This window comes from Trachurus trachurus (assembly GCF_905171665.1).
Source record: "Trachurus trachurus genome assembly, chromosome: 21".
In the NCBI taxonomy this organism is placed as follows: Eukaryota; Metazoa; Chordata; class Actinopteri; order Carangiformes; family Carangidae; genus Trachurus; species Trachurus trachurus.
In genome coordinates, this window is record NC_139899.1 from 10,452,274 (window position 1) to 10,468,010 (window position 15,737).

The following is a 15,737-nucleotide window of genomic DNA, read 5'->3' on the forward strand; positions in this document are numbered from 1 at the left end:
AGTAAAAGAGTGGTTAGTATTGCTATCATCATGTTGTGAAATTAGATAAATTGAATGGTTTGATGTCTTTTCTGGGGCGATAATGGTAATAATTCCATTCATCTATTCAGGTACAATTGAAAGTTACATCAAAACAGCGGACATACATGTATGTTCTCAGTGATTTGGCACAGTTCCTTAAGATGAATAATTTGACATTTCTGAGCATTTTCAATGAAAAGATTAATGTGAATTCATATTATGTGTAAGATGATTATCTGAGGTTTCGAGTTTGTGCAAATGTATTCCAGGCTATCATCATGAACTTGTTTGTTTGTTTTTTTGGTGAGATGGTCAAAACATTTAATCGGGCAAAAACAAAAACCACATTTTTAATTAATTAGATGCACATACAGGTGTGGTGATTATGGGATTACAGCTCTTGCACTTACACAGTGATTTCTTGTGAGTGCAACAGCAACAGCGACAAAGATCGTCCATCACTGATACAATGGGAACAGGGCCACATTCACAGTTCTCAGCTAAAGTTTCTGTTGTATGAATGACACGAGAAATGGCACGAGAATAAAACAAGGTGCAAAGAAGAGAGGTAGAAAGAACTTTGTTGCTAAGATCAAAATAGTCTCAAGTTTATCCAAACACAACAATTTACCATATGAGCAATAGAGCTACTAAAGCATAACTGTTACTGAGATGGAGTTATTAGTTTGTTCTGTGCCTTGTGTGTTGGTGTCAGCATGTAAACACTGTGCTTCGCTTGTAAAAGTCATTGTAGAGATTGTCTTCTATGCATCAGAGAGAGGGGAAAACATTACAAATCAGTGTGCTGTTGGTGAGTTGAAGTGGTGTGAGCTTCACACCTTCAGTTTCTAGCTAATCCTTATTCTTCACACAATGGAACTAAAGATAATACAAATAACTCTGCACCTTGCCAAGTACATGTCAACTCATAATTTATAATTACAGTGTAGAGTGGATGTAGGCCCCTTTCACACTCACTGTCCGAGGCCTGGGATAGAGTGATAATACTCTCTCCTCTGGATCAAGTCCACTGAATCCACAACCACAAGGGGGCTCACAAGCTTTAAGGATTCACAGTTAAAGCAACAACCAAGTACCTGCAACTCCAATTGTTTGTTTGTTTACATATAAAACAGTGTCTTTGAATCATTTAAATCAATTTATTTATAATTAATCCCACTGAATTTGTATAAAATGAATGAATCTCATTCATTTTTTTCAATAAAAATAATTGTCTGTAATTAGAGATGCTTTGTTTAGACAAAAGTACTACTGTAATGAAGACAATCTACATGTTACTTCTTTTTCTTCTAGTAGCTGATACAGGGGTATTGTAAATCACAGCTGGGCCTTGGACAGTGCTGTCAGATCACACCTACACCAAATCTGAGATTTCCACGTACAGTGCAAAAACTTACAGTAAGACTTTTCATTTCAGTTCACCAATAATCTACAGTAATATGTAAAGCAACATTTACAGTATCTGCACACTAGAGTAAACATTTTTAACTATATGCAACACTGATCATCCTGCACTTTAACTATGAGCTGTCTATTCCAAAGGCAAGTTATGTTGGCCTTTAAGCACTATGACTATTTGTGACTGTTGTTACTGAAGCACCCAAACAGTGTAATTAACATATTTACAGAGCATGTGGTTTTTATTTACATTCTATTCATTGCACATAATCATGAATGATAACAATGGGAACATGCAGAGCAACTGGGTAATAAGCAGATGAGCAGACACAGGAGAAAACTAATCAGTGTAAATCATCTTCCCACAGACTGCTTTATCTTTGTCGTTGTGCTTATTCATCTTAGGTTTTATCTTTCCCATATGAACACTGCAGTCAAAATGGAGGAAATGAAGAATTAAATAGTAAAATTACTAATATGTAATATAGTAATAAATAGGGTTGGATTTAATACAGAGTTCCACAGCGAAGGCGATAAATAACAAATGTTCCTGCAGAATCATACAGTGCTTTTACATTTAATAATTATCTAAGCCTGAAAGGGTGTCGCTGCAAAACCACAATATAAATATTGATGTGCCTTTTCCATCTGACCCTTATAAAAACTAACAAACTTCATTTAGTCAATGTAAGTTTCAAGTAAGGAGTTTAGTTCCTAACTGATCAAGGTATATGTGTGTTTGTAAACAACAAAAAATATTTAGTATGTACAATCTATGGCAAGGAAAGAGACAGTATGAAGAGACAGATACAGCAGCTATGACGAAGTAGGTTAAATCATTCATTGGCTTGTTTTTAATTGCCCACTGTGGGCACTGTGCTAGCCTGTCAGTAACACACACTGAAGACGTAAAGTAAAGTTTGCTCGTTTGTGCTTGGACACATAACATACAGTGCAACAGACCACATAATGGGATATGAAAACACAACGGTCAAATTACAATAAACTTTGTGCACTTAGGTCTATGGCCATTGTCTGGCAAATGTTTGTCCTAACTGTCTCCTACCTGCTTTACTTCTGCTTGATTTTATTTGTAGAGGTTATATTATAGATGAAGGCTGACCTCGCCGTGTCCACTGATGCTATTCACCTTTCAGAGAAAGCACAGTTTGCTGACTCAGCACTGCTCATATGCTCTCTATCTGAGTCTCTCTCTCTCTCTCTCTCTCTGCTTTCCACTTCCTCTCTTCTTTCTTTCAGGAGCAAATGAGGATGTATAGTGCCTGCATTGAAAGGAGGAGGCTTCAGAGGTGTTGATTCTGCTTTGTGCTTTAGGACAGGAACAGCTAAACTTGTAGAAAATGGACATATTACTGTAATTAATGGACAACTTGACATAGAGTCATGTTCTTTTTTATATGTTTTATACATAATTTCAATTCATTCTAATTTTGATCTACATTATTCTGACCAAGACGACAGCTGAAGCCCCGAGGACTAATATACTGCAGTTTCTTGCAGAGCGACAACTGAGATGTGTCAATGGTGTCATCTTAGCAGCAGCTACAGTACTGTCGTCCAGCTTGAACCAATAAAATACCTTTGCTGGTTAAAACTTGTGGTTTTGTGGGCAAAAAGTAGAGAGGAGTGGAAGAAGATGAATTGAAACACTGTCTTTCCCAGTGGAGGTCTTCAATCAAGGCCTTTTCCCTCAAAGTCTCTCAGACATCTGTGTGTGTATATGTGTGCCTGTGTGTGTGTGTGTGTGTGTGTGTGTGTGTGTGTTTGTTTGTGTGTGTGCGTGTGTATGTGTGTGCGTGCGTGCGTGTGTGTGCGCGTCGATGTTACTGTCTGCATGTTCGCATGTGCTATATACAGTATATACATCATATGTGTGTATATGTGTTTGAGAAGAGGAGTGCGTAATGTCCATATGTGTATGTATTTTCTTATGTTTGTATATGCCGGTGAAGTGTGTTTATGAAAGACAGAGGGAAGAGGGAAGGAGGCAGCCAGGTGTGTGTGAGTGTATGAGTGCATGTGTGACCCTTTCGTCAGGTCCACACACACATGCCTCACTCAAAGCGCTCGTAGTTTCTCGTCTGCCTGACACGGGGCACCATGTCCTTCAGCAGTCTATGGAGATGGACAGAAATGAGGAGCGTAAGTGGCTGAAATAAGAATCTGGTCATAATAGAATATCCACAAAAATGATTAAATGTTTCAAATTAATAAATTAAACAAATGTAAAGGGAAACTGTTGGTTTATCTCTTACTTGACCCCATATGCCAAAATCATGAGTCCAATGAGGATTCCCATAGTGGCATCCAGAAACCAGACACTAGGGTGGTGCTTGAAGACTTCAGCACTGATGAGAATGGAAAATCCCACGATAGCCCCAACCAGAGAGTTAAACCCTGCAATGCACAAAATGAGGAAAATATATTATATATATTGGTACAAAGAAATGAACATGGATAAAGTCTGACAAGTTGGCAAAAATGCATCTTTGCTCTCTTGCTGAGAATTAGATGAAGAGACTGATACCACTGTGTGTCCAAGACTGTTTCTTGGACAGGAGTGGTGACTGTCTGGAATTTAGTTTTTACGGCAAAGTGGCCAGATATCCAGTTTTAGAGGCTCTAGCTGGAATATTGTGTTACCTTTGGACAAAGCCAGGCAGGCTGCCCCCTTTGTTTGTTTGCTTTATGCTAATGCTAATGATGAGTTTACATCTATGATAAACTTACAGGCTTCCTTACACAAATGAGAATGGTATTAAAAATCTGTTGAAACCTTTTGCAAGAAGAAAATAGGGTGTATTTCCATATGTGGCACTATTCCTTTAAACAGATCTTGAGTGCGTATGTGAGGAACATTTATTTTCAGTTGTATCTGCACCTCTAAAAGACAAATGGCTACAGACTACATAATTGGTGACTGCACTTGAGTTACTCTGTATATACATTGTATATCCTGATGTTCTCTCATAATTACATTTCTCCTTGAGTGAAAGCTTCCACAGTGGGTTATTGTCTTGCCTGCAATGAGTGTATAGTCTTGTGGGAAATAAATCCAGGGCCGGAGAACAGCAACCTAAGGTCTACTGGATTGATGCTGCGTGTGCTCTGAGACCTGGGGAAAGCAGTATGTGTGCGTGTGTGCTGTGCTTTTGTTCACCTTTGCATGTGTCTATGAGCAGCTAGTGGGTCATAACCCATTACTTTTTCCAATTGAGTTGTGCAAACAACTCACACACACTGAAACACAGACACATACTCTAACCCTGACCAAGGCCTTTTACAATTCTCTGTACTTCTGCTCCAGAACATTTCAGAGGGAAATATTGTTGTTTTTATTTCTCTGACAGTTATTCAGGTCACTTTGCATTGACTGAACTTTAAAAATGAATGTCTAGACTGAATATGCGTATGATACAGAATTTTTATAAAATCTAAGTATATTTTAACCATTTCAGCAGCTGCATGTGGATGCAGTGGTATCTTGATGATGTTTTCTCACAAATATAAAAGAGAAACTAATTTAAAATTGAAATAAATCCAATTTCACAATCTCCTGAGAACCCTTATAGAGAGATAGAGCTAATAGCAGCTTGTCAGCAGCACATCAGTGATGTCAGCTGTTACACAGGCAGTGTTTCCCCAGCTTTACTGTACGTGGACCGATAAAACTGAAGTGATGAAGTCAGTTTTGTAATTTTGTGATTGACCAACTAGTCATTTACAGTAATACAGTGGTTCTCCTCTGCTTTGATAAAAGAAAGGAACCCCGAATAACACACGTTAACACAAAAGGTTTAAATAAATGACTCATCTTTCGGACATCTATCTTCAAACGCTGCAGGAGTTAACTTTTCATCATCAATGTACTCATTTAAAATAATTGCTGTCTCTCGTTGAATCACTTATATTCATCTATCTGTGTGTGTGTGTGTGTGTGTGTGTGTGTGTGTGTGTGTGTGTGTGTGTGTGTGTGTGTGTGTGTGTGTGTGTGTGTGTGTGTGTGTGTGTGTGTGTGTGTGTGTGTGTGTGTGTGTGTGTGTGTGTGTGTGTGTATATTTTACCGTCAGTGATGAGTGCCCGACTCGTCAGCACTCTTCCCAACATGAACTTGGCCACGGCCAACACAGCACATGTGAATCCACTCACTATGGACACACTGAAGAGGAAGTCATCCTGAAGAAATACAAGGGACAGGACACAGGAGTAAAGAACAAAGCATAACAATCAAAGGGAAAGAAAGCTGCAGTGTGGCTTTATACTTTATACCCAGAATGCTTCAGTCAGCTCCACCAACAATAATAAAATATACAGACTTGACCTGGTCAACCAAAGGTCATACAGATGATGTGTCTAAGTGCAGCGAGAGTCTGGTGTTTTCCACTTCACTCAAACAGACTCAGCAAAAACCAACATTTGACCCTGGGGGTATCTTCCTATCAGATTTAATTGGCCCAACAGGGGAACAGAGACAGAGAGAAACTGGTGAGTATAACATGAAATTACACCTTCAACCTACCAGCCAGTGTACAGCAGTGTATATTCAAGAAAATATTCCTTTCCCTTTACAGATGCTGTTTACTATGAAAAAATCTCATTGCGATCAAGATGAGAATGTGTGTTGTGGTATGAATGCAATGTGTTGCCCTTTCTCTCTCTCTCTCCAGCAGGCAGGGAGAGCCAATCTCATTCCTGTGTTTTTAATCACGCACTAGACGGAGACAGCCTGCCATGTGAGCAGCAAACCAGGACGTGACGCGCATCAGGATCCCTGTTTCCTGCGCCCTCAGACCACTCGTTGGGATTATTCAACCCAATACTTCAAGGAAGCTTTTACAGTTCTCACATGGTACTGCAATTTTATTCAGGATGTGAAATTCAATTGTGAACAGTGAGATCTCCTGGAGGGTGAAACCGGAGAACCAAATTTAGTAAGTGACACCATCAACGGTGAAATGTCGTGTTTGAACCACACATTGTTCTCCTCCTTTTAAGCATTACATTTTCTCTCTTTTTGTAATTTGCATCTAGCTCTTGCTGTCACACGCATCGTCCTGTAAACACATACAAACCTGCACACAGACAATTCACTGCTGATATGATAAATCTTCTCTGTCTGCTGTCTGATGAGGACCTCAGTGAACAAGTCTCTAATTTTACAAAAAAAAAAAGTGGAAACAGAGAGAAAGGTCATGAATGACAAAAATGAAAGTCTGACAATGACAAGGAAGTAAAGATCTGCATGATAATGGATGGAGACAGACTCCTTGAGCTGATAGGGAGAGGTTGTAGTGAAGGAAGAGGGCTGATGGAAACAATAAAAGAGGAGGATAGGACATGCAGGGAGGATGTGTAGGAAAAGTGGGGAAAAAAATAATGAATGGGTAGCATGGGAAGAAAGTAGAGAGAGAGAGAGACTGAATAAATGAGACAGGGAACAAGATGAAGTGCCTCCACAAATCCAGCCAAGGCAAGCAGCCAGTGACAGTATCACATAAAAAGACAGAGCCAGATGGCTGAGTTCTCACTTAAACAAGCCAATATCGAGTTACATGTAGCAGGTTATATGCTAAACATGATTGACCATAGGATTGTACGGTACGTGTTGTCCTCTCCCACAGCCTTGAATGGAAAGCAAAGAGTTTTCTGAAGGACTGGATTGTGTTACTACACATAAGAGACACAGGTAGCTGTTGTATTTAGAAATAAAAGAAGCAGAGCTCAGTAAGACACTGTGTTGAAACAAGACAGGATTTCAAGGAGAGTGAGCTCAATGCTGAAGGACAGATGAAGAAAGAGAGAGAGAGAGAGAATGTCGGAGACCGACAGCGGTAATGGGCTCGAGCTGGTGTCAGGAAGCTCCTCTGAGACCTAACACCCACATCTTCTATTAACATAATGGTGCTGGAGCATCAAACACAGTCTGCAGTAGCTGCTGCCCTCAGCTTCTGTCTCTCGGCTTTATCTCTTTGAATGTGTGGTCAAAGGGGCTTCAGTGACACACACATACACATGCCTGTACAGATAATTACACACACTCGAGTGTCTGTATATGTTTCCTTCCTATGAATCATATCCACATCGAAGCCAACACTTGTTTTCGCCTCTTCTCCTTATTGTACCTTTACTTCTGTCTGAGATCTAAAACCATTTCTGTTATTAAGATATAACAGTTGTGCTTTTATAGTAACCCTGGTCAAAAATATTAAAGCAGAAGTAAGCGGAATTTTTGTGTTAATATAAGTCTTAAATAGTTATATCTTCCGACGGCAATCACTTAGAGTGTTTGGTCTGAAACACGGGTCTGTCAGTCACTCTGCTCTGCTGTAAGCCGAGGAGAAAACTTTCCTTGTATCCTACAACCTTTATCCAATGAGGAGAGAGAACGGCATAAAGGGCGTGCCTCTCTGTGTGTGCAGCCAAGGGATGCGCGTGAATGTGGTGACGTAGGGACGAGGACCAATAGATCCATGACCAGGGCGGGGACTGCTAACATCGGCTGACAAGAAGTTAGCCAAAACGACCGGATCGCTTACTTCTGCTTTAAGTACTGTATCTACCACAAGGGCTATTATATTAGAATTTGTAAAGAAAAGGTATGATTGTGAGAAACTGCTCAAACTGCTGTAATTCAAAATATCTTTTGAAGCAGTTGACCTTTAGGTCCAGCAGAGGGCACTCTTAGAAAATGATCACATGCTCTTTTGACCTATAAGCAAACTAATGTTTTGAAGACAGTGCTACTTACTACATATGATGGTATTTTACTATGTACGTTACAGAGTACACTAGAGAGGAAGGAAGGAAGGAAGGAAGGAAGGAAGGAAGGAAGGAAGGAAGGAAGGAAGGAAGGAAGGAAGGAAGGAAGGAAGGAAGGAAGGAAGGGTTAAGGTTAGCAGATTGATACTTTGCGGGTTTCAGTATATTTGAAAAAAAAAAAAAGCTTTGTAAATGAATTATGAGGAAAGACATGTATTCAATAAACTCCAAGGCCTCAAGTAAATAGAGAAAAGTTTGTTGTTTGTTTACGAATCCACATGGGACTTTTACCATACTCTCTGATTTTGTCAAAGGGCCTTACACTGCCCTAAGTCTCAAATTTCCACTCAGCTTACTGCTGTTTTGTAACATTCAAGTGTGTGATCCTTGCTGAGCTTAAAACTCATGCAAAGTGAAATGTGTGGATATTTTGGGGGGTTTAGGAGTTGCTGCTGGCTAAACAACAACATCAATAAGTGAATCTTCAAGGTTTGAAGCTGCATAATAGGAAACAGAAGAGAACAGAGTTTTTGGAGAGTGAAGGTCTGGCTTCCCTCTGTGCTTTACTGGTCAGTGAAACGGACAGATGGTGAGGGTTCAATCATTTACAAGCCAAATAGCAGGTTTCAAAGCAGAGAACGGGGATGGATGAGACGGGCACTCCCTAAACGGTGTGTGATGATGGAAGAGCTGAAGGAAGATGAGACTATTTTGGGATCTCATTCGTATTCTTAACACCTCTAGAGAGAGGTGGGGAGGTGGTGTGGGGAAGGGTGGGGTGGGGACGGGTGTTGACATTAAAAAGACTGTGTGTGTGTGTGTGTGTCAGTGTCAACCAGAGAAAAGGAACAAAAGTCAGGTGAAGGGAGGGATACAAAACCTCTGACGTCAAAAGAGCAACAGCAGAGTGCTAAAAAAAGACTTGTGTGTGTTTCTTTGGTGTGCACATGAATATATATTATGCAATGATTTAAATGGATCGCATACACTCTTGCATATTAATCTGTCATGACTGTTTGCAATGTGTGTGTGTGTGTGTGTGTGTGTGTGTGTGTGTGTGTGTGTGTGTGTGTGTGTGTGTGTGTGTGGTGTCCATGCTGCTATATGAACTCACTCAATGCACTGTGTCCATGTTGTCCCTCAGAACAACACTGTGCAGGGCCATTGTATAGGGGAGAAAGGTGATGATAATTCTAGGTGCCCAGAGCCCAGTGGGGCCCACAAAAAAACCCAGTAGTCTAATCTTTGTATGACTGAATTATTCTGCATATGACCCTGACTAATACTCATAGTAATGCTTCATTAGCATCAAAACAAAGTAAATAAAAAATGATAATACATGCGTAGTCTAAGAAAGAAAGGGAAAAGTCAGGGGGCAGGGGTCCACTTATAGTATTCTTTCAGGGGGCCTAGAATTCCTAGCAACGGCAGCAACGGAGAAATACAGTAGCTAATGAGTTGTGTTTTTATACTGTATATAGCACTGTGGAAAATCATTAGACCCAAGGTTAAACTTAACAGCTGCTCTGTCATGGCATTGGCAATCCTTGAAAACTTTTAACCTTGAATGAAACAGTGCTTGAGGAATACATGAGTACTGCCCTAAGCAGAATCAAAACGGTTAAATGCAAATCTTTGTTGCACGACCATCATGGACAGATCATCTGATTCAGTGTTAATGTTTTAAAGCAAACCATTGGTTTTGTTTTTTTAAGCTATATTTGTTTTTGGAGAAAATTCGATTTGCAATTATTTTCATTTTCATTTTGCTAGTATGTGTTAATGTGACGGCACTAGTAGGCACTATGTGTTTGTGTGCTCTGGCAAACCTAAGAAACGCTTTCACAGCATGATATTTAATTGGCAATTACTGTATATCACCTTAATCATCTAAAGCCTCTTCTACACTGGACACAAAAAGCTGCTGAGATCTGCTAACATCAGGATTTTGCCAGTTAGGTTAAAGTACAATGGGGATTCACAGTCCTGGGTCAAATGACTCTGCAGTAGCCCATACCCTGTTATTTATCTGGCCAATCTAACAGCCTTTCACCTTGTATCCTTGAGAGCGCAGACATTGTACACAGATCTGACACGGGCCCAGCATGGTGATGTTAAACCAGAAACATCACAGCTACAATTTCCACTGTGAGGGAGCTCCAACACAGGAGCCAAGCATGAGACGGACAGATCCGTTTGACTAGTCTGCACAGAAGCCAGCAGCTCACTCTGTCTCCCCTGTGTCTGTGCTCTGTAACTACATGTCTGGATGATGACACTGGTCCCTGCAGTTGTGTGCCTGTGCCCTCAATCAAACACAAAGTCAAACATGGCTGGCAGTGTGAAAGGAGACAAATGTTTTTTTTTTTTTTGTGGGGTTTGTATTGTTTAAAAAATCTCACTTGTATCTGCTTATTTTGATGTAATATAGGCTACTATAACAACAACAATGAACACAGGTCAGAGTGCTCAAAACTGCCTCTTTGATAAAATCAATCACTATTGATTAATTCATGCAAAGTCAATTTGATTGGACCAGCAAGTGTCCAATATATTGGAAATAGTTAACAAGAGATTGATTTCACATCTATTAAAGGTCATCACAGACACACAACTGTATATGTAACTGTCTTTAATTTTGAACACAATATGGGTTGGGTTAAAATGAAGTAACACAAACTAGAAGATAAAGATTGTGGGAATGGTTATAAAAAAAATCTTAATGATCAATAATTATCAATTGATCAATTCTTAATAATCCTTGATTTTAGACAACATCAGTGGCATCAAAGTCAAGTCTGTTACTTTCCCCTTTAAGCAAACATAGGAGCACAATTCATCCAGTAATGTGTGTGTGTGTGAGCGTGTGCGCATGTGTGTGTGTTCTTACCACTTCTGGAGGCAGCTTGATAGCCAGATCGTGGATGGCCTTTCCAAGGATGCACATGGAGGAGAGAACAAACACAATCCCAAGGACCACACAGGCTCTGTAAGAGACAGACAGGCAGCTGTGAGGTGTTAGGTTGTTACATGAGGTTGAGCTAAAGCAGCAGCCTACGGGTGTTAATACACCAACAGTAACACTTCCTCCCAGTTCTTGTTTGCTTCTCTTTTGCATTTGAGTCATGATCACTTTTCATTTTTCTTTTTTTGTTGCTGCAGTGAAGACTAAAAATATATGCTCACAGAGAGTTGCATTATTATGTCTTACCCACTGGCTTGATTTATAGCTGAGGGGTCTCTACACATATAACATTATCAGTGATGTGAAGTGGTCAGCTCGCTGATAAACCAATTTCCTTGAACCAATCATTTTACATTTCACAGGCCTCTGCTCCCAGTCTATTTGATGCAATGTATTCTACCCTGTCAGAGCACATGAGGATGGTCCTTTGTGCTATTTGTTTATCAACACATAAAGGGGATAATGAGGTTTTTAGGGGGCGGGACAACAAGATTCATGCACACCCTGGCAGCAATGCAATAAGCTCTAGGGATCCAGTGACAGTCTCTGTGCCTCCAACACATCTGCAGGACACAAATTACAACCATCCATACTCCCATCCATCTCCCCCTCAGAGCCGAGACACAGGTATTTGACAGGTGCCGCCATGTGGTGTTCTACCTTCACTGGGCAGTGAACTACCTTACTTTACAGGAAATAAAGCAACTTTTAAAGGGACAGATGTTTCACTCTGTGATGCACTTCAGGAATCACTTTAATTTTGGAGTCACTTTAAAAAAAAAAGGCATTCCAGAAGGATAAATGAAAATGTTACACTGCAAAAACTAAAATATCTTACCAAGAATATTTGTCTTAATTCTAGTCAAAATGTCATTTCTAGTCAAAACAAATCTCATTATACTTAAAATAAGACTCATCACATAAAAAGTAGCTTGTTTTTAGACACTTTTTACTTCTTTCAAGCATATTTTCACTTGAAATAAGTAGAAACATCTGATAGTGGAGCATTGTTTTTCTTCCTTATTACGAGCACAAAAAAACTCATTTCAAGTGAAAATTAGTTTGAAACAAGTGAAAATGATCTAAAAACAAGTTATTTTTTAGGTAATGAGTCTTATTTTAAGTGGAAAGAGATTAGTCTTGACTAGAAATGAGACATTTTGACAAGAAATAAGACAAATATTCTTGGAAAGATTTTGAGTTTTTGCAGTGTAAGCACTGTACCAACTGGGGAAACAATGACAATCCCTGCAGACTGGATAGCTAAAAACTAACTGGGGGAAATAAACCTCACTTCAATCTCCATCCAACAACATTATTATATCTCTTCATCCATTTGCCCCAAACTTGTTAAAAATGGGTGCAAATATCTCCACCTCTTTCTCTTCTGTGCCTACAATCCAATTTGAACTATCTGTCTTCTGTGCTGGAACATTGAAGTCTCAACCCCTCTGCAAACGTGAATAGTCAAACTTTAATGTTCTTGTTTCTTTCTGTCTTCAAATGTCATGTGTGGGAGATGTCTCATTTCAATCCTAGTGTGAATTCATTTGATTAATGTACTGTACACCATTTGTGTGTGTGTGATGTATGGTTTTGTAGTTGGTTTCCTATTTGTGTCTAGTGCGATTTAGCATTTTCAAACAAAGTGAACAAACTGTGAAAAATCCCAATTGTATGCGCTAATTCTAGTGCATGTATAGAGTACAGTGTGTATGTGTGAGTCGGTGTGTGTTAATGGATGCTGGAGTGGCAGCTCGGTCTTTTATCATCCGCAGCACCTCAGAGCCGAGCAGAGGTGCTGTAGTGAGACGAACAAGGCTCTGTGCAAACTGACTGAACTCAGCTGAGCTACAGCGGCCTTGTGAGCTGATGGATTAACAGGCTCGTGTTTAGCAGTGATGTACACTGACAGACAGTACATCACTCTGTTCAATTTGGATTTTTTTTTTTTTTTCAATATTTGTCTCTGAGGGGTTTCTGTAGGTCTACCATAACTGAAAGATCCTCAAGTCATAAACCCATTAGTTGAATTTCCTGAGTGATTCATGCTTTTGAGATTCATACAGTGAATGATGTGTTTGCCTGCACTATTTACTGTACACCATCATCAAAACACCACTTTCAGAACCATGGTGTTCTCCCACTCCAGTGACATTCAAAGACATGAGATCATTCAACCTGTGCAGAGGGTTCACTGTCGCCAACACCTGGAGAGTCTGTTTTTCCCTTTGTTATCCACCTGTCTCTCCCTCTTCTATCTACTTCACCATCTACTACCTGAGAAACCTCTCTCTCTCTCCATCCTTCCTTCTACGGTTCACCTCTTTATCTTCAACCTCAGCGGACACATTCACATCATTAACATTTTCATCAATGTTTGTTGTGACATGACATACAATCGCATATGAACAAACCTTTATCAGCAACAGAAAAGACAGAAAGTATAGTGAAATCCTTCCTCGGTGCAGATGTATCATTAACCAAATTAACACTGTGCTCTGTACTCACATATATTCCCTGTGTGCAGAGTGCACTGCTGCTGCATTGCTGTAGCGCCAGAGGACAATGACTGATGATAGGACGTCCAGCGTGGCATCAAACTACAGCAGAGACACAAGGCAGGTAACCGAGGAGAGAAAGGAAGAGAGAATTGAAATAATACAGTAGCGGATCTGAAGTTAGCTCACACTTGATTTTACTACTGCGTCATAACTCATCACATGTATCATGGACTGCTCACTCACATTCAACATCTACATTCAAAGAGACATTTATGGTTTTATATACCCTCCTACAGCATTACCAGTCTGTGCTGGTTTCTTTATAGTCACTTTTAGTTACACAAAACCCAGTCAATAAATAAAGTTCTGCATGGTACACATTATTTTGTCGTTATCACGTGAATCAGCTGAACTGATTCATTTCTGTTTGTCTTGGTGTTTCTGCAGCTGCTGCATTAGTTCTCCTTCACAGTTTGGTTACATGAGGTGTCTGAGGGTGGAGTCTGTTACATACAGTACAAAGGTCCAAACGTGGACCAGACCAGGGGCTGTTGGATATAACACTGCTTCTTCATATATTTCACCTGCACTGGAAATCCTAATTGTAAAACTCTTGGTACCACTTTATTTGACGCCTATCTCTATAATGCATTATAACTATACTTATAATGAGTTATAATGCAGTTATAGCACTGTATAACTAGTTATAAATACTCATAAAATGATCATAATGCTTTCTAACAATAATCATAACACACTATAAAGCATTTTATCATGACTTATAAGGTCAGGTATTATAATACGTTATAATTGTTAACTGGCTGAGAATGCTCACATCAATAATGCATTATAAATATAGTTATAATGAGTTATAATTGGCTTATAAACGTGTATAACTATCATTATAAACACTAAGAGATTATCATAGGGCTTTATAACAATAAGCATAACACACACAACACATCATGGAGCATTTATAATGGCTTATAAGGTTAAGTAGTTATAATGCTCTAATGTGTTATGTTTATTGTTATAAAGAGTGTTTATAATGATAGTTATACATGTTTATAAGCCAATTATAACACATTATAACTATATTTATAATGCATTATCGATGTGGGCATTGTCAGCGAGTTACTAACAATTAAAACGTATTATAATACCTGACCTTATAAGTCATGATAAAATGCTTTATAGTGTGTTATGATTATTGGTATAAAGCATTATGATAATTTATGAGTGTTTATACAACAGTTAGTTCCGACCGGTCCCAACCGAGCAATTTGATTGGACAACGAGACGTTCCATAGTGCTGATATACAGTATAACAGCACTGGGACTTTTCACAGACATAATCACTCCGCTGTACAGCTGGACAGAAGCTAAGTCAGAGCCAGGCTCCCCATACAGGAGCTGCCCCATCTCTCTGCTGCTGCTGCTGCTGCTGCTACTACAGTTATAAACGGACGTGAACATTAAAACCTGGACCTGACCTGGTCCGTCTAATTGGTGATACATCTCTACTAAACCCGGCTGGGGAAAAAATCGCCGCGGGGGCAACTACGTTTTGACGGTGATGTGTTTTGATATTAGCATTAGCTGTTGTTAGCCACGTAGCTCAGCTACTTAGCTTCAGCTGTGTTTATATTGATTACATAGATGATAAACAAATGTAATACGGTGTCGATAACGTCTCTGTATGTCTTCATGCTGGTCCTGTTGCTCCGGTGCTAATCAGACACGGGCTCAGAACCAGAACCAGCACTGGAAGCAGCTCGGTGGAGAAGCTTGTAACTAGTAGCAAGCTAGTATGAAATGTTTATGTGTTGCCTGGCAACAGCCTTGTCTCCCTTCCAGTTGCAGAACTATTTCTGTTAGCGGAGCCAAATAAATGATTAAATAAACAAACAAATCATAATCTCTTGTAGTTTATTACTGTTCTAAAAATGCGCTCGTAGCACTGTTGTATAAAAGCAATATCACACTCGAGGTCGTGCTGTTGTACTGTATATCAGCACGGTGTGATTATCTGCGGCACTCGGCCTGCG

At 39.6% G+C, this 15,737-nt stretch overlaps 1 protein-coding gene across 1 annotated transcript in view; it reads right to left on the reverse strand.

Moving 5' to 3' along the window:
• Positions 1–3,515: 3,515 nt before the first annotated feature.
• tmem163a (transmembrane protein 163a) overlaps positions 3,516–15,737 on the reverse strand; it is a gene marked incomplete at both ends in the record, with an annotated part of 54,967 nt that continues 42,745 nt past the window's right edge. The window contains 5 exons of the mRNA XM_083996500.1: positions 3,516–3,576; positions 3,717–3,858; positions 5,526–5,637; positions 11,111–11,207; positions 13,697–13,788. Of these exons, the coding sequence (XP_083852626.1) occupies positions 3,516–3,576; positions 3,717–3,858; positions 5,526–5,637; positions 11,111–11,207; positions 13,697–13,788 (504 nt within the window). The remainder of the gene's footprint in view (positions 3,577–3,716; positions 3,859–5,525; positions 5,638–11,110; positions 11,208–13,696; positions 13,789–15,737) is intronic.